General features: G+C 39.6%; 1 protein-coding gene across 2 annotated transcripts in view; it reads left to right on the plus strand.

Moving 5' to 3' along the window:
* LOC105488541 (schwannomin interacting protein 1) overlaps positions 1-27,243 on the plus strand; it is an 804,156-nt gene that overhangs the window by 158,854 nt on the left and 618,059 nt on the right. For both annotated transcript variants that reach the window (XM_011752721.2, XM_071091172.1), the window contains exons 2-4: positions 4,805-4,869; positions 11,755-11,835; positions 21,653-21,788. In XM_011752721.2, coding sequence (XP_011751023.2) covers positions 4,805-4,869; positions 11,755-11,835; positions 21,653-21,788 — 282 coding nt within the window. The remainder of the gene's footprint in view (positions 1-4,804; positions 4,870-11,754; positions 11,836-21,652; positions 21,789-27,243) is intronic.

Here is a 27,243-nt window from a genome sequence, read left to right on the forward strand (position 1 = left end):
GCACCACTGTACTCCAGCCTGGGTGACAGAGTGACACTCTGTCTCAAAAAAAAAAAAAAAAAAAGAATCTATAGAATCTATTGACAAAACTGAAAAGTCCATCAATGTGCTGGTTTCAAGCTCCAGTTTGAAACAGATGTTCACAACATCACCCTGGCTCTGGCCTCTTGGCTCTTTTTCCTTTGTCTCCATCCCCTTTGCTGTGTTATATTTTTCCTTCAGTTAGTACCTGTCACAAATGCAAATACTTCTGTCACAGTTCCAGTGTCCCTCACACTTCAAAATCCTAACACTCCAAAATCCAGAGGAATAAACTGAAGTTCTTCTCCAAATCTTGAGGTAAAGTTTAAATAATTAACATTGGTTGAGCAGTTGCTATGTGCTGGGCACTATTCTATGCACTGAAAATATAATGGTGGATGTGATGAAAAATCTACTTCCATGGTGCCTACAATCTAGTGAATGGAGACAATGAAACACAAATATGTTAGGAAGTGATGAAGATCATAAAGAAGTGAATCAGAGCATAAAGCACGGTAAATATACAGTAAGTAATGGATGACGTCTTAGAGAGTTCAATCAAGGAAGGCTTTTTTGAGAAGGCAATATATGAGCAAACACCTGGATGAAGTGAGGAAGCCATGTGAGGGTAATGTTGATTGTAATTGTTCACAGAATTAATATTCTCTGTACGAGGAACAGCGAAGATATGTGATCTAAAAGGGAGCAACCATGGCTATTTCTGAAACACCCCAAGACCAATATGGCTAGATAAGTGTGAGTTGTATGTATAGAGGGTGGTAGGAAATGAGGTCAGAGAGATAGGTGGGGGTTCGTATTACATAGGGTTCTATAGACCATGGTGATGAGTTTGGATTTTATTCCAAAAGTGATGGAAAACCACTGAATTATGAAGAGGAATATATCACTTATCTACATTTGTTTAACTATGATGAATCAATAAATTAGTAGGTTGGTCTTCTTGCATGACAAGTATGTTCAGATGTTGGTAGATCAGAGTTGAAGTAGCAGCTCCATGGTTTCATCAGGGTCCCACGCACCTTCTGTCTTTCTATTTTATTAACTTTAATGTGTGGTTTTCCTCCTTATAGGCACAATAGCTTTTGCACTCTGGATTTCATTACTATGATCCCGGCAGGAAGAAGGAAGACCAAACATTAAAAGCCACATGCCAGCTGACTGTTTTTTTTTTTTTTTTTTTTTGGTATCAGAAAACAATAGTTTATACAGAAGCCCCATTTAGTAGACTTATGCTCATATTCATATGAAGAAAAATTGATCTCAATTCTTACCACACACCATACACAAAAATTAATTTACTGTACTCCTAAATGTAAATGAACTATACATTTTCTAAGAGGAAATATAGGAGACTATATTTGCAACATTGGGGCAGGAAAATATTTCTTAGGATGCAGAAAATACTAAATAACAAAAATAAAATAATAAATTGCATTGCATCAAAATGAAAAGATTTGCTTGTCAAAATATATTGATTGGGAAGAAATATTAGCAACACATGCATCTGACAAAAGAGTTGTACCCTATAATATATAAAGAACTTCTACTGCTTGAAAAATAAGACATATAACTCAGTTTAAAACACATGCAAAAAATACTCAACATTATTAGTTATCAGAGAAATGCAGGTTGAAGTCACAATAAGATATCACAAATCCAGGAGAATAAAGTGAAAAAGACTGACATTGAACGTTGGTGGGAATGTACAGCAGCTAGACTTCTCCTACATTGCTGGTTGGAATATAAAATAGTACAACCGCTTTAGAAAACTTTGGAAGTTTCTTTAAAATTAAACGTGACCGGGTGTGGTGGCTCATGCCAGTAATCCCAGCACTTCGGGAGGCCGAGGCAGGCGGATCACGAGGTCAGGAGATCGAGACCATCCTGGCTAACATGGTGAAATCCCGTCTGCACTAAAAATACCACAATTAGGTGGGTGTGGTGGTGGGCCCCTGTAGTCCCAACTACTCGGGAGGCTGAGGCAGGAGAATGGTGTGAACCTGGGAGGCGGAGCTTGCAGTGAGCCACGATTGCGCCACTGCACTCCAGCCTGGGCAACAGAGCGAGACTCCATCTCAAAAATAAATAAATAAATAAATAAAAATAAAAGTTAAACATGTATTTACCTCATAAGGTAGCAATTTCATTCCTAGATATTTACTGAAGAAAAATGAAAACACATCCACAAACACACTTGCACAGCAGACTTGCACAAACAGATTTGCACAACAATGATCATAGCAGCTTTATTCATACTAGGCCATATGGATATGAAAACAATTAGAATGCCCATTAACAGGAGAATGGATTATTGTGTATGTATACAATAGAAAACTACTCAGCAATAAAAAGAAATGAGCTACTGATATATGCAACGGACAGCATGGACAAATGTCAAAATACAATGTTGAGTTAATTAAGCTGGACACAATAGATAAATTTATACAAAAGTCTAGAACAGGCAAAACTAATCTACACAGATACAAATCTGAACAGGGGTGCCTTTGGGATAGGAAAATTGATTGTACAGGGGCACAAAGGAACTTCCTGGGAATGATAAATGTTCTATATATTGTTTTGGCTGTGGCTCTACCAATGGAAGCGTTTGATAAAAATCACTGTATTGTGTACTTATAAGGTGCATTTCATACTTTGTAAATTATACTCCAATTACAAAAGAAAACCCAGGTACTACAAGACCACTCAGGCTGATGTAAGAAGTGACTGATGCAGCCTAACATAGGAAGCAGGGCAATAATTAGAAGATTACCATGGTTGGCTTAGACCAGACTGAGAGGTGGCCAAGTCCCAAATATATTTTGAAAGTGGGGTCAATAAGAGTAGCTCATTGATTGACTATAGATGGTGAGAGGAAGAAATGAGTAAAGTCTGGTTCTTAGGTTTAACTCTTCATATCTTGGTGAATAGTGATGCCATTTGCTAAAATGAGGAAGAAGCAGTGAAGAAGGAGGTTTGGGTAGGAGGGTATAAGCAGGGATATCAACATTTTGCTTTTGAGCTTGAGATGCTTGTCAAACACGTACATAGAACTGTCAAGTAGGCAGGGTGGATACAGAAGAGTGAAGTTAGAGAAGAGGTCAGGTACAAATATAAAATAGAAGCTGTGAGACCGGCTGAGATCCCCTGAGGAGTTAAGATAGATAGAGAAGAGGACAGATGACTGAGACTGGCAGCTGGTATGTTTCCAGAGGTTTTGTAGGAGTGGCGAAGATCTGAGGAGCAAAGAGGGTCCCACCCGACCTCCACACCATGTAGTATGTAGCGTGTGGGGAAGAAATGGCCACCTCTTAAGAGGACTGCAGGGGAGAGGGTGTGCTCAGGTACTCAGCCAACTTTTTCATATGCAAAATCCTCTATATACTAGACCTCTTTTCTGAACAATTATTTGCTCTTCTTGCTCTAACAAAAACTTAGCTGTCCCAGAACAGTGAGGCATAGTTTAGTTAGAACAACATAATTAAGGGCATATTCAAAGAAGTTGGGGAGATACAGGATTTTGCTGATGACAGACTATAAAGGACCCATTGGAAAGGTTGGAAGGACTGGGGAGAGGTGGGTGATTAGGCCACATTCTGGAATGCAGTATGGGTTTAAGAGATTGCGTAGTGGGAGAGGTGATCTAGGCGACTTGGGTGTCTGGTGGGTTATAAGCATGTAGAGAGACTAGTCCTGATGGTCTTTTGGATGTAATTGAATAATTATTTCTAACTGCGGCTTCCCCTTGGGACTGGTCACTTTGACAGTTTCTGGTGGGGGGTAAGTGGTGTGGTGAATGGTATGGTAGGTAGTGTGGCCTCAGGGAATGGTGGTCTTCCCAGGAACAGAGTTCTGTGAGTCTTCCTTAAATCCTGCCATGGTAAGACTGAAGAAGGGAGTCTTACCAGGAACGTGGGTCAAATCCTGTCACACCTCTGTGGTCAGAGAAATGAGATTACAGAGACGACAAATGCCTGGAATTCAGGGAAGGGGTGTGTGTGTGTGTGTGTGTGTGTGTGTGTGTGTGTGTTTGTGTGTGTGTCTGAGCATGTGGGCTATGGAGAAGAGGTTGCCAAGAGTTACTAAGAGACAAGAGAGGATGATTGCTGAATGGCCAAATGCAGCATGCAGTCATTAGTGTCTCTTACCCAGCAATCAGCAATGACATTACTGTTGAGAAAGTGAATTTGGAAAGAGTGTGGGTGGATCTATGTAAACATATCCAAACTCAAAAAAAAAAAAAAAATAGGAAACATTATCTTGAGTAAAAAAAAAAAAAAAAAAAAAAATCACACAATTTGAGTGACAATATTCTAATTTGATCAAGGATCATGCTGTATTTTTGTGTGTTTAAACACTTAACCAGCACAAAGTCCAGAACTCTTTTTTTTTTTTTTTTTTTTTGAGACGGAGTCTCGCTCTGTCACCCAGGCTGGAGTGTAGGGGCACAATCTCGGCTCACTGCCAACTCCGCCTCCCGGGTTCACACCATTCTCCTGCCTCAGCCCCCGAGTAGCTGGGACTACAGGTGCCCACCACCACGCTCGTCTAATTTTTTGTATATTTAGTAGAGATGGGGTTTCACCATGTTAGCCAGGATGGTCTCGATCTCCTGACCTCGTGATCCGCCCACCTCGGCCTACCAAAGTGCAGTCCAGAACTCTTAATGTTGTGTTGTATCAATTTTGCTAAGAAGTATGCTTGAATAGTATTGCTCAGAAGTAGCTGGTGATAATTTGTAAGATATATCTTTTCTTTTTCACAGGAAGAACTGAAAAGATTGCAGAATCCTCTAGAACAAGTTAATGATGGAAAATATTTATTTGAAAAGTAAGTAAAAAGCATTAAGTTAAATCATTTGCATGGTTGGAAAGCTTGAGTAAAATGAAAATCTTTCTGGTAAAAATAAGTAAATTGGACAGTTTCTTGTTATCATTGTGGTCAGAGCCCAGAAAGGTGGCTCATTTGAGATATAGGTAGATAAATGTATGACTGGTTGAGCAATGATACACAAGCTCTACTGCTTAACAGAGTAATACGATGCCTGGAATTTGTTTCTGGTGGTATGTCTGAGGGCTGAAACTTAACTCTGACCTGTCTTAGTCTTTTAATCAGGGACATTTATAGAAGGCAGGTACAAAATTTGTGAAAAGTACAAAGCTAACACTAAGACTAATAGACTGAACATTCAGATTAGCACTACAGAATGGGACAAAATTGAGCTAAGATAAAGCAAAAAGAAGAGATGAAATTGAACAGAGATAAAAGTAAACATTTATAATGTACCCTGTACTGTTGAACGCTCACAGACACTCCTCATCAAATTCTGATTATAGCCTTTTGATATAGGCATTATTATTTCCATTTCACAGATGAGGAAAAACAGGCTCAGAGAGGTTTCAGCAACTCCATGTATACTCAGCTAGTGAGTGGTGAGAATGGGAAATAAACCCAGGTTTTGTTGCCTCCAGAATCCTTGCTCTCAATCACTGGCTGAGCCCCAATGTACTCAGGACCAGTCAAGCCAGTTGGGTGTCATGCTTGGCTCTGGACACTACATTTAAGAATCACATTGACATTCCCAAGAGTATTAGAAAGAGGTCAATTAAAATTGTGAGAGTTCTGGAACCATGTGAAACTATTACAAGGAGCTGAGGATGTGTAGCTTGGAGAAAAGAAGTCTCAGAAGAAACGTAATAGCTATCCTCAAACATTTGAAGGATGCTCCTATAAAAGAGAGGCTAAGTTGCTCTTCCTGCTCCAGAAAATAGAACAAGAGTCAATGAGTAGGATATATGGAGAAACAGCGTTGCGACTCAGATAAGGAAAAGATTCTGTAAAAGTTCAGCCTACCCCCAAACAGAATGAACTTTGTTAAGAAGTGAGCCACGTAGGGGCAGGAAGGCATCACACCTTTCCTCACTCATTGTAAGGAGCACAGCCAACACTCCTGTAACAAAAGACAGGTTAACAAAAGAAAAGCACAACAAGCTTATTTAATCAGGGTTCTTTATTTTATTTTATTTTTTTGAGATGGAGTCTCACTCTGTCACCCAGGCTGGAGTGCAGTGGCACTATCTCAGCTCACTGCAACCTCCATCTCCTGGGTTCAAGTGATTCTTCTGCCTCAGCCTCCTGAGAAGCTGGGATTACAGGCACGTACCACCACACCGGGTTAATTTTTGTATTTTTAATAGAGTCAGGGTTTCACCGTGTTACCAGGCTGGTCTCAAACTCCTGACCTCAAGTGATCTGCCCACCTCAGCCTACCAAAGTGTTGGGATTACAGGTGTGAGCCACTGCGCCCAGTCTATTTAATCAGGATTCTATGTGACTTGGGAGCCTTCAGAAATGAAAACCTGGGGAAAATTGTTCACTTTTATACTTAATTTTGATGAAGAATGGACAGCCCTGTAGAAATGTCATGGGACAAAAAGGAAGGATCTAATATATGAGGTGGGAAAACCCAGCAAGGCTGTCTATTCACATTCTTCTTGGCCTCTCTGTGCAGCATTCCTTCCTCTTGGGCATGGGGCAAGAACCTCTGCAATGAGGGTCTTAGGACTTTCCATCAGACTAGGTAGGTCAGAGAATTTCTTTATGACCAGATTTTATACAGAAAGGCAGGGTAACTTTAGAGGAATATTTTTAGATTTTGTAGCTTGTTTGTGGGAGAAGGGTTCTAGTTTCCATGACCGGCCTTGTGGAAGAGGAATTCTGGTTTTTATGGCTTGCATCATGGAAGAAAGAGGGGCAGGGACAGAAGGGCAAGAGAAGGTCAGAGAGAAAGAGACTTTGCTTCTGAGGCCTCTTCTCCTTCGGTTCAAAGAACTGAGCATGCCAAACACCATACTTTACAGTACGTGCTGAGCCCCACTAGCTGATAAGATACTGGAAGTGCCCAAGAAGAGTGTAAATGACCATACATCTGAAATGTTGCTAAAAAATATCCTAGAAAATGGAAAACTTTGGGTTTGATGCCTCTTTCTACTTTTTCTAAGCTTTGTCAGTCTAGACAAAAATTTTAACCACCTTGAGCCCCACTATACTCATCTTTAAAAATGATAATAGTAGTCTTGACTTGACTGTCTTATTGAGAGCATTAAATGAGACAGCCCATAATAGCCTGATGCCTTCAATGCTGGCTCCTTTCCTTTCCATCTGGGCAAGGGTTTGGACAAGACAGTCTCAAAGGTTCATTACATCTGCACGATCCTAAGAATCTGCCATGTCATCACATTGAAAGGCAGTTTCAGCCCTTTGGAAAAATGAAGTTTCTGTTCATATATTTTTATTACGCCTACTCTCGTTAATATGAATAAATAAGAATAAAATGGTAGAATTTCCCTCCACCATCACCATCACTAGCTATATGTAAACAATACCTAAAGAGTTTTTTTGCTGACTCTAGAATGAAGACTTTTCTTTTATAGAGATTAGTGTTGTAATGACATTAGGCTAAATCAGTTATTTTTCACCTTGGCTACACTTTGAATCGGCTGGGGAGCTTAATAAAAATGCCCTGGCTTAAGCTCCACTCTAGACAAATTGAATTAGATTCTCAGGGGATGAGGCCCTGGAATCAGTATTTCTTAACATCTTCCTTCATGTAGCTCTAACGAGGAGCTGGGATTGAGAACCAGTAGTGTAAATATATTTTAGATTCATTTCACTTATTCAGTAATCTCCTCATGCAGCTTAATTCTCCGAGGACACACTTTCTCTATGATGTTTGGCCCATTTATTTATTAAACCTGACCATGATGGTTTTTCATTATTGATTTTTTTTTTTTTTTTTGAGATGGGGTCTTGCTCTGTCGCCCAGGCTGGAGTGCAGTGGTGCAATCTCGGCTCACTGTAACCTCCACCTCCTGGGTTCAAGCAATTCTCCTGCCTCAGCCTCCCGAGTAGCTGGGATTATAGGCACCTGCCACCACACCCAGCAAATTTTTGTATTTTTAGTAGAGACAGAGTTTAACCATGTTAGCCAGGCTGGTCTCGAACTCCTGACCTTAGGTAATCCACCCGCCTTGGCCCCTCAAAGTGCTGGGATTACAGACATAAGCTACTGTGCCTCCCATTATTGATTTTGATGTAGGAAATGAAGTGTTTTTTTGTTCTGCTAATTGACCACAATTCTATATTAAACCTCTCACTAACACCAGTGTATATCTTTCTCAGCTGTCTGCTCTCAGGACGATATTTGAAAATTAATGGTATATATGTGGGCTTCCATCTGCCCTACCCTACTCTTTCCATTTTATTATTCAGAGGCCTGAGAAAGCTAAAACCTTCTGGAAATAACCAGTCTGTTTTGTGTGCTTATTTTTTTTCAATCCCGATTGAGAAATTCCAGCAATGGGAATTAAATACTTCCTTCAAAGCACATGGGCCCATGGGGGTAAACTTTCCTTTTATGCTTATCCAGGACAGAGAGAAAATAAGCAGTGACCGCCAGCCCTAACAACTATACCCATTTGCCTGGAATCCTGGAGATTTTTTTGGTCTGTTTCAGGTCAGGACTATGTCCTTGAAAGCTGTCAAATTTGATTGAAAAATTGGTGTACTTTGAGTGAGCAGATTAGGCATTTCGTTATAGCTGCAGCTGACTTAGGTGCTGATGTAAATCATCTCAGCTACTTGAAATGACCATAAGTTAAGTGATAGTGGTGTCAGAACAGTTGATCGGTTATTCCCCCTTGGAACATTATGTTTATTCTGAATGCTCAACAGGGTTTTGTGGTAGAGAGTTAGTGTGAAGGGGAGGGAAGCTGCAGCTCCATACTATCTGACACCATTGGCAGAGCCAATCAAGTGCATTTGTGTACACACACACACACACACACACACACACACACACACGAGCTTAGCAAATCTTGGCATGTGCCAATAAGCAGAGAAGAGCAATTGGTAAGGCCATTAATTGGAATGCTACTTAGGACTCCATTGTTTATGAAAATCACTTATTAACTTAAGTAAGACCTTAGGCTGACTGCCATATTTTTGTAATTATTAAATCAGCCTGGGTTTCTGGTAGAAGATGTGTGATTGCAAGTCACACATTGTACTGAGGCATAATCACTTTATTACCCATAGACAATTATTGATGGAATGAACTAAAGCTATCAGATTTAAACCAACAGGTATTGGTAGTTTATAGTTTGGTGAGGATATATAAATTATATCCTCAAATTAGCAAATGTGTTAATATTGTGAAAGTTTTATTTTCTTTATGAAAACATTGGCTCTGTCTTTGTTTGTTACGTATCTACAGGCCCTACAATGTATAACTTTATTGCTTAATTTGTAATTAATAAGTAACAGAGTCTTAAAGTATCCTTGTCATAAGTCTGCTATTTCTACAAGACCATACAATAATAAAAATAAGACTCTCTGTGTTAGTCCATTCTCACACTGCTTTGAAGAAATACCTGAGACTGGGTAATTTATAAAGAAAAGAGATTTAATTAACTCATATTTCCACATGGCTGGGGAGGCCTCAGGAGACTTGCAATCTTGGCAGAAGGCACCTCTTCACAGAGCAGCAGGAGAGAGAATGAGTGCCCAGCAATCGGGGGAAGCCCCTTATAAAACCGTCATATCTTGTGAGAACTCACTATCATGAGAACAGCATGGGAGAAACTGCCCCCATGATTCAATTATCTCCACCTGGTCTCATCCTTGACATGTGGGGATTATTATAATTCAAGGTGAGATTTGGGTTGGGGACACAGCCAGATCATATCACTTTCTATGCCTACCTACCCAGGATTAGGTTCCTGTGTGCTTCTCCTTTAATGATATCTGTCACACTTGCAAATACTTATGTAATGTTCATGTTCTCCTAGATTGTGGTACCACAGGAACAGGGACCATGTCTAGTGTTTTCACCATTTTATCCTCCATGCTTTGCATCATTCCTGGCACACAGGAGACATTAAATATATGTGTAGAATAAATGATTAACAATGAATTAGTAATGCACCCTGAATACCAATGGCACAGAGTAAACAAGAGTGCTTCCTTGCCCCTCAACAACCAGGCTGAGGAACCCCAAACTATCTTGGGGTGCTGACACCACCTACTTGCCATGTAGGAATTTATGTGCTCTCCTGTGTTTTTCCTACCGCTTGATCATTCCTTTCTAAAAAGAAAAAAATACATTTGTGATTCTAAGGGATCTCTCCAGCACAATTTTTTTCTTTCTTTCTTTCTTTTTTTTTTTTCCTTTTCTTTACTACCAGTGCAATCTTAGTCCTCATAACCTGGACTATTTGAATAGCTTTCTAACTAGTTTTATTTCACTCTCCTTGCTCACTCCCACCACAAATCATCCTTAAACCCTCCATTGATCATATTTCCCTGCTCCAAATGCATGGAGCTCCCTGCTGCAATAGATTATGATCTACAGCGTGAAAAATTTTGTAAAGTTTTTCACACTGTAGATCATAATCTATTGATGGTTTGTTCAATAAATTTGGTGGGTCACACTGGCCTTTTAAAAAAGTTTCAAATATAAATCAGAAATCAAAGTACATCACATGTAGTTGGGGAAGTAATGTTTCTTGAAATTTTTGTTACACACACACACACACACACACACACACACACACACACACACACGTGCCCCTACCTTACCACATGCATGAGTATTGAATTGGGATGTTGAATATATTACCTATGAAAACTTCAGTCAGTGGGATTAAGTATAATAATCCTGATATTAAAATACTCCAACCAGTGCCTTCTGGTGGACAGAGGAGTGAGATGTGAGTTTTAATATAGTTCCTCCTGTACAGTAAATTTAACATAATCTCTGCAAGCTTCAGATTTTTCAGCTCTACAGTGGGGAAAGTGATACTTAGTTAATGGAAGTTACTGTGATAAATAAGATAATGAATATAAAATGTCTATGACAGTGTTTTATACACATTATGGGATCAGTAACTATTAGCTTTCTGCTTATCAAAGCTTATTTCCTTTTGTTCTCCTATTTTTTTCACCTACTTCCACCAAATTTCTCTTTATTTTCTAAAATTATCCTTTGAATGTTTTCACCTCTACTATTTGTTTTGTAGTCTTCCTCATATGTTGCTTTTCACTCTCAGCTTACCTACTTCCTATCCATTCTTCAAAATTCATCCCAAGAGCTGCCTTCTCCGTGAAGCCCTTCTTGATTGTTGTAGCACTAAGAGTTCTGTAAGCTCACTGAAAGCAGTGATCATTTCTCTATAATCCTCTGCCTTTCTACAGGTCAAAGATCCATGCTTTGTTCCCAGTGGAAGCCCTGAAACAGCTTAAAAATGAAAGGAGGGAAGGTCCAGTGGCAGTGGTACTACTGGGGATGAGTAAGGTCTTCTCTACATCTTACTAGTTGGCCAGTAGCATGGAATTTATAACCCTCTCCTTGTGTTTTTTCTCCCCCTGAAATTGTCCAATGTGCTCCTTTTCTTTTCTCTTAAAGGAAATGATTTTCATACCATAGCTATGAATGTTGAGTTGAGAACAGCAAAAGGACAACAGAAAAAAAAGTCAAAGTCACATTTTTTTTTCATGATATGGTTACTTATCCATCGTCCATCAACAGGAACTTTAATAAATTAAAATGAACAAAATTATATCTTATTTTACAAATAAGTATAAATTAGCAGTATTATTGCTATAAATGTTAAGCTTCTGGATTGAGAGATATTGAGATATTATTTCTGTTTCTAGTCACCAGCTGGCCATGGATACGGAGAATAATATTGAAAAATATCCCCTCAATGTACAGCCCTTGGAATCAAAGGTGAAAATGTAAGTTATTTCAAAGTATAAATTAAGCAATTAGTTCTACAGTTCTTGTTTTATGAATTACTGAATAAATCTAGAATTTTCGGGTACAACAGTTATGCATCTTTATTTTACATTCATGTGCTGCATATTATTTCCTCCCTCTTCTAAGCCGGAACACAGCTACTTTGGGTGCACAGCGCCATCTACTGGGTAGTACAGGGAATTATTTGCTTGCCACTGCTTTTACCACCTCTTGGTTTTTCCATTTCTGGTCTAGTACAATCCTTTAACTTCCACTAGCATTTTCCTTTGCCTTTCATCTTAGTAACTTGGTTAATTCTGTCTTAGAATAATTTGGTTATTTCTACCTCAAGCCATTTATTTATTAAACACACACACACAAACACATACCCTTTTAAAAATCTTCTATTTCAGCTTCTGTTCAATTATTTTGGGAAAATGTTTCTTCTCTTCTTTTTTCTCACTTCCTATCCTTTTCTTCTTATTCTCTCTTAAGACACCCAAATGTAAGCCTACTCCCCCTATTATAAATGACTATTACCTTAAAATAGCGCTAAAAACATTTCAATATTAACAAAATGAAACTAACAATATCCAAAGTGAGAAAGACTTTATTATAGAACAAAATATTAATCTTCTCAAACCATTTTTAAGTAGAGAAGGGGCCTATTATAATTGGAAGCAATTTCAAAAATATTTATGACTGTTTTCTGAGATCTTTTCCTGTTCTGATTTTCCTTCAGAAGCATATATGAGAAATGCCAGTGAGTATATTTAATCTCTCTCCCCACCCCCTCCCTCACAAACTCTCTCTCTCTCTCAGTTTAACACTCCGAGAAGCATGAGAATTTAAACAAGAATGTTAACATATCTGAGCTTGGCCAGAATCACTGATCATTTTTTTAAAGTGCAAGGAGGAACCTTTTAGAAAAGAAATCACCCTAAAAAAGGGCACCTTGAGGTGTGTACAACTTTGAACAACAACAAGTTGTTGCTGGACTTAGGAACTAAAGCAGAAATGACACAAATACGTAATATCCTGCTGGATAAAAGCAAATACTAATACATACCCCTGTAAATCTATGTTAACCTTGGTCGTCAGTAAAAAGCTTGCCTCTACATGAGCATGTAAGGTTACCCCTCAAGATAAAGTCCAAACAAGACTTCTGAACCAGTTGGGTGCTCAGCTAGAAAGTTCTGCGTCACACACTTACTAAATACATAATGAATCAGGCTATCGAATCATTTTGTGTAAGCAGTGTGTCAGCCTCACTACACAGGACTTTAGTTTGCCAACATAGGTTGCTTTATCATTAGGAATTTTCTCATTAAGATAAGGCTCTTTTAAATGAAATGTGCTGGTGAAAGAAAAGTTGGTGTATGAAAAATTAGAGTGTTTAATGTGAATGCTGAAATTAAGTTAGAAAAACTCCTGGGTCTTTTTTAGTTTTCATCATCTTCAATATGTAGGGGCTGCGGGATAGGTACCAGGAGAAGGATTAGGCAAAGACAAAATCTCTGTGCTTCAGATTCCAGCCAGCTAAGAGAGCCTGAGATTTTATATTTGTTGATTTGATGGAGGAGTCTCAGCTCAATGAGGTACAAACAGAATGGCTCTTATCTCTTCTAATAATTCTGAATCCCATGTCTGTTCACTGGAGAGAAAGAAGGGAGAGAATACTTAATCTTGCCGAATAATGGAACTCTCCCATTGGAGAGCTTAGTCTAGTTCAGTGACTTTTGTCTAATCTGGTTATTAAATTCTTAACTCTCATGGCAGGTTGAAAATCTCCCCTCTGCTTACAGGAGACCTTTCTACAGCTCTGTATTCTGCTTCCTTCCTTTCACTCTCCTCTTACTTATCTCCCCTTCTCTCCTCCCTCCTTCTGCCTTCCTTTATCAGTGTTATCTCTCCCACCCACCTGTGCTAAACACCTAGACTGCCCCGGGTTTCCTGTGAATAGATGGCAGACACTTTCACTCTCAGCAGTTGTTCCCTTTAACAACTGTCCTATGTTTGGGGACTCTGAGGGAAGGGGTCATTGGGTCTCCTCTAAGCCCCCCCCAATGGTATAGGCTGCTCATCCTCACTGGGTTTGTGCCTCTTGCTCTGTGGGGGCTTTGCCCCATGATGCACCAAACAGTGCCTTCCTCTGCCGACCGTGGCATCTTCAACAGGGACAATCTTGGGATATTCTCATTCCTGCTTTCCAAGAGAAGTTTTTTAGTCCTGCAGAGCATTGGGTCTAAAAAATGGGGCCTTGTCCAAGGTGCCACAGTCACCCTCTATTATCACAGGCTTTCTTTTAGGGCCTTTTGACTTCTTTTGGTGGGGACCAACTGAGAGTCTGTCTTCTCCCAGAGGTAGAGGGAAGTGAGGATCACTCCATCATAAAATCCCCTCCCCTGAAGTCTCTCCTTTCCCCTCCCTGATGAGAAGAGATTAAACAGTTCCCATACAGGGTGTCTGGCTAGTCTAGTGCCTGCAAGCCCTGAGGGGGATGGAGGTGCTGTGGCAAGGCAATCTCTGAATGTTAAAGAGAGGAAAGATGAGACCTGTTCTCAGGTGTAGGCTGCCTTCACTGTCTACCTGTGGGAATCCCAGGATGGGAGTCAGAATAGCAGGAAAGGGTTTGGATGGTTCCTCATACTCAGGACATCGTGAAAAGGAAAGAATTTATAAGAAAGTGTAAACCTGCGTGTGGCAGTGCAAAGTATCAGTGGCGGGAGGCAGAGGCCTGTCAGAAAGTGTGGCTCAGTGAAAAAATGTGTGAGTGTTGGGGAGGGTGTGTGTATCAAAGTTGAAGGGAGTGTCAGAAAGGGTCCATTACCTGGTTCATGAATGCAACTGTTAAGAGGTGATTTTGAGTATTAGACCAGAAGATCAAAAGAGTGCGTCAAAAGGGCAAAAGCAATCAAGATCACATGGCTATTAATGAAAAGGCATTTGGGGGAGGTAAAAGGCAAGTTCTCCGAAGATCAAACAAAGGCAAGCCTCTCAAGTCAGAAAATTTGTGAAAGTAAAAGTAATAGTGAAAACACCAAAAGGAAGGCTCTCTGAGCAACTCTAAGGCTAAAGATGAATGTGTTCCCAAGAGCCTTAAGGCTGGAACAAGCTTTGGGGGATGAAGGTGCACAGCAAAGGAATGCAGGCTTAGTGAGACGCACTCACAGCACAGGAAGAGGTGGGCTCCCCAAGCCCCAGCAAGCTGCTGCCCTCCATCTTGTAAGTCACTCTTTACATGTTGTAGCAAGATCTAAGACAGATCTTCCCAATACAAACCCTTGTGTAAAAGTTGTTCATTAGCTCTGTGTAATCCCCCAATCCCCTTCCTTACATTTTAACAATACATTTACTTTGTGATGGAAAAACATAGAGATGTATTGAATACAAATTGCTTTTTTGAAAGTCAGCTCAATAAATATGCTCAATTGTTCTCCTAATTTTTATTATTATATTTGATTTTGCAATGAAACAACATTTAGGTTTTATAAAGGAGAGAAGGGGTACACACACACACACACACACACAGAGAGAGAGAGAGAGAGAGCATTTCCTAAAGAACTTTAAAGATGTTTAGTAAACCCTTATTAAATTGCATTTGAGAGTAATACATATCTACTTTAGTCAAAAATTTAATTAAAAGAAGATATGAGAGAAGAGTGGTTGAGAGCACAGACTTTGGAATTTGAGTAACTTAGGTTCAAATCCCAGCTCTGCTTTTTACCTGCTGTGTGACCTTGGGAACACCAATGGCCTCTCTGGGCCTCAGCTGCACTTCTCTGTAAAATGAGAATGCTAACGTATCTTATTAAATTGTCGTCAGCTTTCAATGAGAAAATTCAAGACTAGACATTTAGTCTAGTGTATTTTTTCCATGCAAACATACTTTTTTCAAACATATTTTTATTTCCACTTGGGCTAATAAAACATTGCCAGGAGGGATCCTTAGATGACTTGCAATGGTGACTTCAAAGTATTTGAAAGTGTTTGATATGTCCTTTCCTTAAGTAATTATAATAGTTTATCTAGGAGTTCTATTTGTCAAGTTTGGGCTAAGTAACTTACATACATTATCTTTGACTTCTTGCAGGGGTTACAAAGATGTTATTCTTACTCCTATTTTATGGATAAGCAAGAGTGAGGCCAGCATGTTTAGTATTTTGTCTAAAGCTACAGCTCATGAGAGGTAAACTAGGCAAGAACCTCTATGACTCTAAGCATGCTTTCTCATGAGATGAAACTTTTTCTTTTTTGAGCTATTTCTGGGATGCAATGTTAGAAGAATTACATTTGTTAATCACCTGTAATATATGTCCCAGAACTGTGGAGTGGTCATTGCCCTCAAGGATTGTACATTCTAGTGGGGGAAGAGGACTTGTTTGAAAAGAGGCAATTGGATTGGCCTAATCTGATACTCTTCTTTTTGGGTGTTTAATAGCATTGCAGGACCACTATTCTCTTTCTTAGACTCAGTAACCCTGAGTGCATTATAACCTCCTCAGTCCTCATAAAGAAAAGAGTGTTATAGATCCAGGACCCAAATTGCCCCAATTCTCATGTGTGAGAACATTGGCATTCTTGACAGTCTGCAGAGTCATGGGTATTTGAGAAGAGACCTGTGGAAAGAGCCAAGACGGCATAGGCCCTGGTGCATAGGAAGCATCATCCATCAGTGTGGCAGTGAAGTCGAGAGCTACAAACCGGGCAGATGCTGGAGTGGAGGGGAAGCAGGCTGGAGAGAGAGGGCAGTTTCTGTGGGAAACCTGCCTATTGCATGCAGTGGCCCCGTATTGACATTTGAGCAAGTTTGCATCAGGATACAGGGTTGTGATAGATAACAAATGATGAAAATATGATATATCTGTTAGGATAGCTTTTAGCTAGCTGCACATAGAAAAATCAGCAAACAGACTGAAACAAGTAGGAGTTCTCCTTCTCCACTCACAGTCAGTATATGACAAGCCAAACCCACCCTGCTTCTCTATTTCTGCCTTTTGCTGACCTGTAAGGAGGGAGCACATGTAATGGGGGCCAGGCATCTGCTCCAAGTGTTGGGAATGATGATCAGTTCCCATCTTGTTCCCTGAGACCGGCCAGGACTCTTTGGTTGTCAGTATCAGAAACTCAACTCAAACTAATTTATAGATGTAAACAAGATTATATTGAATCACATAACAGAAACATCCATGGTCTAACGTGCTTTAAGCACAGTGAAACCCAGGTGGCTGGGCAAGGTCATCAGGCATCTGTCTTTCCTCTTCTGTAAACTCTGCTCTTCCCATGATTCATTCTCATGTGGGCTCTCCCAACATTGCAACAGAGTGGCCACTGCCAGCTCTAGGCTTGCAGGTAGTTACAGCTCTGCTTGCTGAAACTTTAGATGAAAAAGAGGGCCTTTTTCTCAGTAGTCTCAGTACAATCCCCTTTAATAGACCTGGCTTGAACCATGTGTGCATCTCCAAAATGAACCAACAACTGCCCTCTGGCTGGTCAGCCCAGGGGAATGGGCCACTGTCTACAGTGATAGGGTAGAATCTGTTTCATCCAAAGCTCACTAGTAGAGAGTTGGTGGATCCGCAAAACTAATGAAAAGGAGAAATTAATATTGGGCACACAAAATCTACCCATGTGATAATCATGGTGCCTCCCTCACAGCTCACTTGTGGTAAGGATTGAATGGGAGAATGCACACAAACAAGAGCTCTATGTATATCAGCTATTGTTTCCAAGATACTCAGATTCAGTGTATCCTCTCTCATTGTGTCCTCTTTCGTCCATCCCTAAATTCAGCCTACTTGAGTTATAATGTATTTTGAATTTTTTATAATTGTTTGGTAACATATAAGAAATAGTACTTTCTCGTTAAAAAAATAAACATTTCTGGCTGTTCTTGAAAAGTTGAAACATCTGTCAATTATCAACTGCACCAAAGCAGAGTTGCCCACACTGCCCAGTCTACACCCAACTGCCCAGTCTGCCCCCAACCTGACCTCAGGTGGCTTCTGAGATCCTCTTCCCAACTTTGGAGCCTCAGACTTACTGCTCTTCTCTGGGATCCTCCTGCTTCCTGCCTGGTGTCTTCACTTCTGTGCCTTTGCCCAAAGATCTTCTTCCTCCCCATCAATCTCAATCCTATCCATGCTTTAGGACTAATTAAAATCCTAGGAGTCCCTCAAGCCTTCTCTAAGCACCCTAGCTCTCTGAGAGCCCTCTCCTCTCCTCTCCTCTCCTCTTCTAGATAAACACATCCCTTGGCAACCAGGACTGCACAGAATGTGAGTCCCCCAAATGGCTGTGAGTGCATGAGAGAGCCAACTGCACTGTAAAACAAACAGGGATATACAGAAAAAGGGCAGAGGCAGGCAGATTGTGCCACCCCTGCTATCAGAAAAGATAGATAGGAATTGACCTAGCAAAAAAAAATTATTGAAAATATATTTGTCATCTGTTTAGATGTAAACCCTTATACTTTATCTATAATTCAAAATATAGGAACACACAACATGTGCTTTCTTACTTCAACAAGTCTTTAAAGAATTATATGAATAGCATTGTCTAGTTTCAGAAATAAATATGTCAAGGTAGTGTATAATTTACTCTGTAGCCACAAAGGAGACTTGTGAGCAGGAATTATGGTACATCTAGGAGAAGAAGTCTGAAAGTGATTCATTATGATTGAGAGATGAGGTGCTTCTACATTTTATTTTAGTTCCCTCTTACAGTAAAATAGCATCTGGAGATGGTATTAAGACAGCTTAATATTGGAACAATTTAATCTTTGAAGGTCATGTTGTAGGAATGGCCAAGGGGAGTAAATAACATGTGACGTAAACACTTTTCTATGATACAGAGAGTAACATAGCATAGCTCCATCGTTAAAAAACAGTGTAGCAATTTTGGGTAATAGCCTGGTGTGACATGAGGGCCCTGTCATTTTTTAACCCCAAATGCTAATTTAAAGACTCGTCCAGCTTATCTAGTCCTTAAAACTGTAATTATGAAGGACAAGTAGTAACGAGAAATATATATATCATGTTATAGCATGTTTTAAAAATAATAAGATCATGTAATACATTGTTTTTACATATGTGGATGACTATAAAGTAAATGTTACAAAATAAAATAGCTGCTGTATTAAGAAAGTCAGTGGGTGTATAGATGTTTTAAATACATATTTTAAAAGTACTTAATATTGTCACCTTATAAATTAAAAAAAGGATATCCATTAATTAGGAATAAAATAATATTGTCTCCTTAATATCTGACTTAAGGAGAACTGGTATGTTAATTTCCAAATTCCATAAAACCAAGAGGGAGAAGAGGATGTTTTAAGTGCAAACTCCTTTGCAAACCGCTCATCTCAACTTTGCCCAATGTTATTTGGTTCTTTACAGGTGTCACACCGCCCTCTGGTGTTCAACAAGCTAAAATGTAATATCTCAAATGGTCACTATATTTTGTTTTTATATTTTCTGAGTAATGAAGACGATTTAAAGGGGGGAATAAAAAAGACAGTGTAGAATACCGCAAAGTCCTAGAAAGTTGTGGGTGGTCTATGGGTTGTCAACATTTTCTAATGTTTAAACTGCCTTTAAAATGTTACACATTTTGAGCTTTTGATGGGCAGGTTTAGAGACTTGAGGCACCTGCAAGCAGCAGAACTTGTTAGCTGGGCTCTGGGATACCCCAGGCAACTCAGAGGATCTGAAAATCACTGACAGCTTCCTTAAGTTCACTCTTCCCTGATATAATGGGTCCTGAAGAAGCAACAAGACCACTAAACTCAGGCAGGCAATCTTACGGGACTCCCTTTCCCATTCTGCTTAAAATCTTTAAGCCAAAGAAAAACAGAAATAAAAATGCACTTTGAGCAAGATTTCATAACAAAACAGTGACCAAATATAATTCAAATTTGGGCCAGATTCTGCTTTAGTGGGGCTTGAAGTATGTATACTCTGAAGGGTCCCTGAAAAAAAAAAAAAAAAAAAAAAAAAAAAAAAAAAAACAAACCAAAAAAACTCTAAAAATATCTTATTTTTACAATTCTATACAAATCATGAAGAGCCCTTCATCAGGGTCTTGGAATAGGCTGCTGGCCTTTAAGGAAGAACCCCTAAAGCTTAAGTTTCCTAGCTTCAGGGAATTGGCCACTGATCCAAAAGTATTGTTTTCACTACAGTTTCTGGACTTGTCCTTGAGCATTATAATTCTCAGACCTTTAATAAATTAGGGAAAACATACAGATTCGATAATGTGGTAGCATTTTTGTGTTATTTATATCCTGTGACTATTGAGAATTGATGATGATCTTTGAACTATTCCAGTCAAATGAAAATAAATCAGTTTGTTTATTCAGAAACAACTTTAACGACTTAGGTTGTGCATGGAAGAATTACAGAAGATCAGATGCTTCCAGGAGTTTAGAAAAGATAGTGATGGAATTAATACAGCTATCTTAAATTACTTTACAAGGCTGAATCCTAACAACTGGTCTGCATGTACTGCTGACTCCCAGAAGAGGTTAGATTGTGTTCAGTGACCCCCTATGAAAACCTAGATGTTAATCTCAAAGATCAGAAGCCAGTCTGATATGGTTTGGCTCTGTGTCCCTACCCAAATCTCACCTTGAATTGTAATGATCCCCACATGTCAAGGGTGTGACCAGATGTAGATAATTGAATCATGGGGGCAATTTCCTCCATGCTGTTCTGTTGATAGTGAGTTCTCAGGAGGTCTGGTGGTTTTACAAAGGGCTTCCCCCTTTACTCAGCACTCAGCACTCATTCTCTCTCCTGCCACTCTGTGAAGAGGTGCCTTCCACCATGATTGTGAGTTTCCTGAGGCCTCCCCAGCCATGCAGAACTGTGAGTCAATTAAACCTCTTTTCTTTATAAATTACCGAGTCTCAGGTATTTCTTCATAGCAACATGAAAACGGACTAATACACAGTCTGTCCACGGGGAGTCCGTTAGCTTATACTAAGAAGAGGTTTCTATTATCCTAAGCAGAAGATAATTTATTTCTTCTGATACTAATCACAGAAAATAACTTCCTTAGGTGAAACCTGAAATAGCTGCCTGATCACATTACATTAATTCTCTGGGTAGTACATAACACTTGAATAATCTTTGTCCATTTCTTTCTTTATAATCTTTGTCCTTTTCCTATTCCCTTCCACAGTATATAAAACCCATGGTGCGGTACTCTTGCCTGCCTTGTGCCCCACATCAGGGTCACTGCATTTGGCCATGCAGACTGTGTGGCACATCATTGACACCCTTCACCTTGCGGTCATGCAAAGGACAGCTCTGGAGCTGTGCATGGCAGAGTCCCTGTTCAGAGTCTACGGCTGACCCTGGCACAGAGTGGCCCCTCAGAAATCACACACTGAGTGAATGCAGAAGTAGTAGTCAGCCTATTTATTATTCTCATTTAAAATATAAGATGAAAAATTGAAAGAGTTTTGTGTCCCATAAATCAAAGTACATTGACTTGTGCAAACTAGTTTGTTTTGACCAATGAATTTTATTATTAAGTTGACTCTTTTAGGCCAGTTGAGGGCAGTCAAGTCTGTGAAAGTCAAACCAGTAAGGCAAGGAGACAGTCTCAGTGGCCGAATTGAAGTTAAAGTTCAGGTCTCCTGGTTAACTACATCACATTCTGTGTGTTCTAGTTCCCTTGTCACCAAAGCCAATTCCTTCAGACTCCTTTCTGAGGAGTCTTCAGTGAATTTCTGAGTCTGTGGGCTATGATCCAGCAGTAATCATGTGTGTGCTGTTTTGTTTTGTTTTGTTTTGTTTTGTTTTGTTTCAGCATTCAGCGAGCATGGCGAGAGTACCTGCAGCGGCAGGAGCCTCTGGAGAAGAGGAGCCCATCCCCACCCTCCCTCTCCTCAGAGAAGCTGAGCAGCTCTGTCAGCATGAACACCTTCTCTGACAGCAGCACACCCGTGAGTGTCATGTTTCTTTTTCTATGTCCTGACTTGACATTCAGCTGAAAGCCTAGACTTTGGTTCTAAGAGAAATCTTGGGATGTGAGCAGGTGGTTTGTGACAGTGAGGATCTATGTTGCTTATTTGCTACACAGGAACCCATGGTGAGAGTTTTGTCACCTCAAAATGAAGACACAATTCATAAGCACAAAGTGAACTTTATCAAGTCTGGAGAAAATAGATTGCATTTATGTGTTCTCCTTTCTCTATTACGGAGGTGTCTTTTTTCCTTTTCTTTATAATAGCATATTTCTTTTGGTATGTGCTGTGTGTTTCTTTTATTGTGTGGTGCTAATATGATAGAAGATAAGATTGGTTATAAGGAGTAGAAAGAGAACTTTTACAGGAAGAATCGAAAGTGGTCACACACTCAGGGGTTGCAATTCAAATGCCTCCAGGGACCAGGTAAGTCACCCTCATAACTGAGGTGGCTGACCTGAGCCCCTGGCTACATGGAGAACATAGGCCTCACCCGAAGGGCAGCGCACTTGGCTCCTGAGAATGTGTCAACCTGTGGCAATACAGGCAAGCATGGCCAAATGTGATTTTCTTTCTTTAGGAGATGTCAGAAATCTGTATTTTTTAAGTGTTAGCATCCAGTAATAAAATTTAAAAGGTAAAGCAACCCTGCCTACCCACCACAATTGACCTACAGGCCACCAGTTTAAGAAATCTGAGATAGAGAGTTAAGGAATAAGGGAAACTGCTGGAAGTATTTATTTTTAAAAAACTCCAAAAGTGGGAAGAAATCAGTGATGAGGGATTTATGAACCAGGGTTTTGTGGATTTAAGCATTGTGATCATTTGTAACCAGTCACTGAAATGCTGAAAAGTTAGAGAAATGAAGTAATTACACAAGTATATTACTTCCAAAAATTTTCCTTTACTATTGGTTATCATGTTTATTATGTGGTAAAAAGGTTTCCCAACACTCAAAACAATGTATTCTTTTTGGGATCAGGTAAAAGTTATTGTATTGGAAATGTTTTCAGATGGTTGCATTGCATATTCTTTAGTAAACGGTTTTGCTTAGATATGGATTTGAAGAGAGAGAATAAGTTGAGTTTATAGCAATGCAAATAAAAGTGGCAGAAGATCTATTTTTAATTGACAGCAGAAATTGAACATTTAGTGAATCCTCACTTTTTAAAACAATTATTTGGGGGAATGGCTTATCCTAACTGACCTCACTATCACTAGAGGGCACTCGTGAACCACAATGGAAAATGTCAGGGCTTCTCGTTTGTGTCTAACTCATGATTTGTGAATAAAAAATAAAGTGAGAATTGAGTGTTTAGGATGTCTTTGCTGTGAATGCCAATAGAAAGTGCAAATTAGATGACTTTAGGATTTTATTTGAATGATGGAAACTCAATATTAGAAATCACTTTGTGAGTTAAATGTTTGGATTTACTATTTTTGTACCTTCTCACAGCCTAATTCAAGATAATTCTCAATTGCTGCTGAATCCAGTGATATCTAAAAGTTTTAGTGTTGCTTTAGGGTGTTTAACCTTTTGGTTTTATTGGACTCCTATGAGAATATATGTTTGTTTTATATTTGTACTGCTGTACTGCTTCGATTCTAGCATAAGTGTTTTGTGCATAAATGCATGTTCTTCCCTGTTCATGAGTCATCAAGTTCATTTATATCTCTGCACAGCTTCACTAACAGTTCTACCTTATTTAATTTGGCTTAGCCTCCTGGTTCCTTGTTGGTTTTTAGTGGAAGATATTTCCTCCCTCAAATATTCCCAGCAATTTGGTCTCCCATAAGGTATATCAGACGGACTTGAGAGTGCATCCTGTAGCCCCACCATATCATCATCCTTTAGCTCTGTGCTCATGGGATAAGGACGACTATATTCAGTGAATGGCAGTCTGGCTTACCCATGACTGCCTATAAAAAGTGAGAATCAATGCCTGTAATCCTAGCACTTTGGGAGGCCAAGGTGGGAAGATCGCTTGAGGTCAGGAGTTTGAGACCAGCCTGTCTAACATAGCGAAACCCTGTCTCTACTAAAAATACAAAAATCAGCTGGGTGTGCTGGCACGCACCTGTAATCCCACTTACTTGGAAGACTGAGGCAGGAGAATGAATGGCTTGAACCCAGGAGGCAGAGGTTGCAGTGAGCCGAGATCATGCCACTGCACTCCAGCCTGGGTGACAGAGGGAAACTCTCCTTCTCAAAAAAAAAAAAAAAAAAAAAAAAAGTTAGAACAGATTTTCAAAAAGAATTAGCTGTCAGAAAGCAAGCAGGCCCTGCCCGGAATACAAATAGAAGTTATTGATTATAACAAATGACTTAAATATTGATAATGACAGTGATGTGACACTAAATGTAAAAAATAAAATATGAAAATATAAGATGTTGGGATGTTTCCAAGTCTCTAGTTTGTCACTTAGGTAAAATATCCAAGTCATAATTTAAAAGAAAACTTTATGTGTAGTTGTTTGGAGTTTAGTGAGCTAAGCTTTTTTTTATCTGCCATGATCATCAGTTTGCTAGGGCCCCTTTTGGGAAGATTCATCCTTAGCTCTCTTGGGGGTTGCAGTCACCCGCGGACAAGTTGCCTGGTGGAAGGAAGGTGATTCTGCTCTACCTTGACCAGCCTGCCAGACCCACTGGGTTCATACACACTCTCAGGGAGCCCCAGATAGGAAGACTTGGTTTTCTCACCCTCCAGTGAATTGACGTCAAGTTTATGGAGGGAATAGGATGACCCCTGGCCTACACTGACTAAGCCTGTCATCAAGAAACTAAGCTTCCTCTAACATCCATGAGTCCATTTGGAACTTCTGTGTTAAAAGCCTCAGTCCAAGTCAAATGTTGTCAGTGAGTTGTGTCCCTGGGGAGTTCTTTAGGCCCTGCCTCTTGCTTGATCTTTTCCAGGTTGTTGAACCTCAGTTCTCTTTCTCTGGGTTTAATCTATTGCTGTTGCTGCCTAGACAATTTTCTATCTTCTTAAATCTGATCAACTGCTGTATTGTCCCAAGTCCCTGCCTTCCTGCTACTAACCTCTAGCACAACCTTAATGGAGGCCAACATGCCCTTACCTAACTTCTGGACATTGCCAGCTGTAATATACTGCATGAGGTTGCAGTGCAGAGGTTGCAGTGAGCCGATAATAAACTGCAATTATTGCCTATCTCAACTGTCTTACCCAGACATGTACTACATGGGAAATCAGCTCACTAATCTGGTTGAGTTCCTGTGTGCAGCTGAGAATGATGCTTCTGCATGCTTCTGCTCTGATTGTTCTGGCTAAGCATAGTGTTTAATATAGTTCTTAGAACATTTCTGCCTTAAAATATATAACGACAGTAATGTTTAGGTATGAGTGCTCAAATTCATTATCTTAATAAGAACTGAGCACTTGTTATGTGCCAGGCACTCTGCTATTATCTTGTTTAATCCTCTCAATGATCATACAAAGAAAGGCACTATTATTATCTCCATTTTACAGATGATGAAAATGAGACTTAAAGAGATAAATACCTTTTCTTGGGCCACCCATTGGGCTGGAGCTCCATGTTTTATTCTTCCACTATATTATTTTAAAAGAAGGCTGCATTTAGACACGGTCAAGCTGTAGGGGTAGCAATCAGTTCATGCATTTCTAAGACTGTTTTACAATTTGGTAGTCATAAACAGTGAATGAAACAATATTTTCAAAATCCTCATTTGATTTTATAAATTGCTTCATTCAATGCTCCTTGATTAAAATCTCAAACCTCAGCTGTTCAATGCCAAATTAAAGAGCAACAGGAGGGAAGATAATATTAAGTTATGTTAGCAATTTGCATATTAAGTGCCCTTATACCACAATGTATCATGTGGTAACAGAAAAATTTGTTTTAGAAATAGGAATTTTGAATAGCAACTGTTAGGGGATGGAGCTTGTGGATATCAAAATGATTTTTAAAAAGAGTAATCTTTTCTCCTTAAAAAATATTAGTTATTGCACAAATGACAACAGTAGGAAATTCCTTGTGTATTTTTTATTAATCAATTTCATATCATAAAATATTTACTGCTTTTCGTTTCCAGCTCCCAGAGAGCTGTAGCTTGTCTAATAGGATTATCATGGAAAGAAACTATAGTATGGTATTTTCTAAACTCCGAGATTGATAACCTTTTCAGAAATTATTAGCATGCCCTTACAAATAAGTCCAGAAAAATCTTTGGGATTATTTAGAGACATTCTCAATCTCTTTTGGCTTAGAATTGTTTCCTCCTGCGTGGGCCTTGCTTTGTGGTCACGCCTACTCTCTCCCATTGGTTCCCATATTATTATGATCTGGCCTATAGGGGGCACTGTGGCTCATGGAATGAGGCACTGCCTGGGTAAGAGGATGTGACTTAAAATAGCAGCTCTGCCACTATTTCTATGTGTCCAAGATATATCATTTGAGAGGACATTCTTCATCTACAACTGGAAATAATACCCACCTCAGAAATGGATTGGGATTGCTGTGAAGGTTAAACGGCACTACCCATGTAAACTACAGCACAGAACCTGGGACTCTGAAGGCTCTCACTAATTGTTAGTTGATTTTGAGTCTGCTCTTGAAAACATTCAGTGAGTTTATTCAAAATGCTTTGGAAAAATTGTGGAGAGCAGAGATGGAATTTTTAACTTGACACTGATTGAGGGGCACAGTACTTGTTTGTGATTCCCCAAGTGAATCCATGAGAATCAACTCATGTCCCAGAATGAATATGAATATATATATGGGAACTGTACATTACAAAGGTAATAAATTAAGCATTTATTTTAGTGCTGCTCTTACTAAAGATTGATTTTCCAGTTCTGAAAATGAACTGGGTCTTTTTGCATCTAAATGAGTAGACCTCCTCTAAGAGACCACCCCCACACTCAGAGTAAAAGCAAGCACAGACCGCTCTCCTTCCTTCCAAGACCCGATGAATAAGGAACAGGCAGATTCTTAGGACACTGGGGAAAGCAGAATTACGTGCCATTCCTGCAGCTGCCCAACTTCTACCAGCAGACCTTGCCTCACTCCTGGTCAAGAGGAATTATAGTCTCTGTTACCTCAAGTGTTCTAGAGTGAAGGCTGTGGGATGCACAGGTTAACAGCACTGCTTAAGTGTCCCGGCTTTTAGCAAGAGTGTCTGGATATTCAACAGATGACCCACCAAACCTTTCCAAATATACTTCTAAAAGTCAGTCTTACCCTTGCTGTTGAACACAGCATATTCACTAACATTCAGACTGCTTCATTACCCTCAAACTTTACTGCCCTTTTTAGATTTACAACCTCCAAGCTTTAAATACATCGAGAAAACTCTGGTGACTAATTAGGGAGAACGTCCTGTTACAAAGTCACACTTGGTTGGGGGAAAACTCAGCCCTAAAAGAGGATTTCTGGGACCCCTTCTAATACAATT

The sequence above is a fragment of the Macaca nemestrina genome, chromosome 2 (assembly GCF_043159975.1).
Source record: "Macaca nemestrina isolate mMacNem1 chromosome 2, mMacNem.hap1, whole genome shotgun sequence".
NCBI classification, from domain to species: Eukaryota; Metazoa; Chordata; class Mammalia; order Primates; family Cercopithecidae; genus Macaca; species Macaca nemestrina.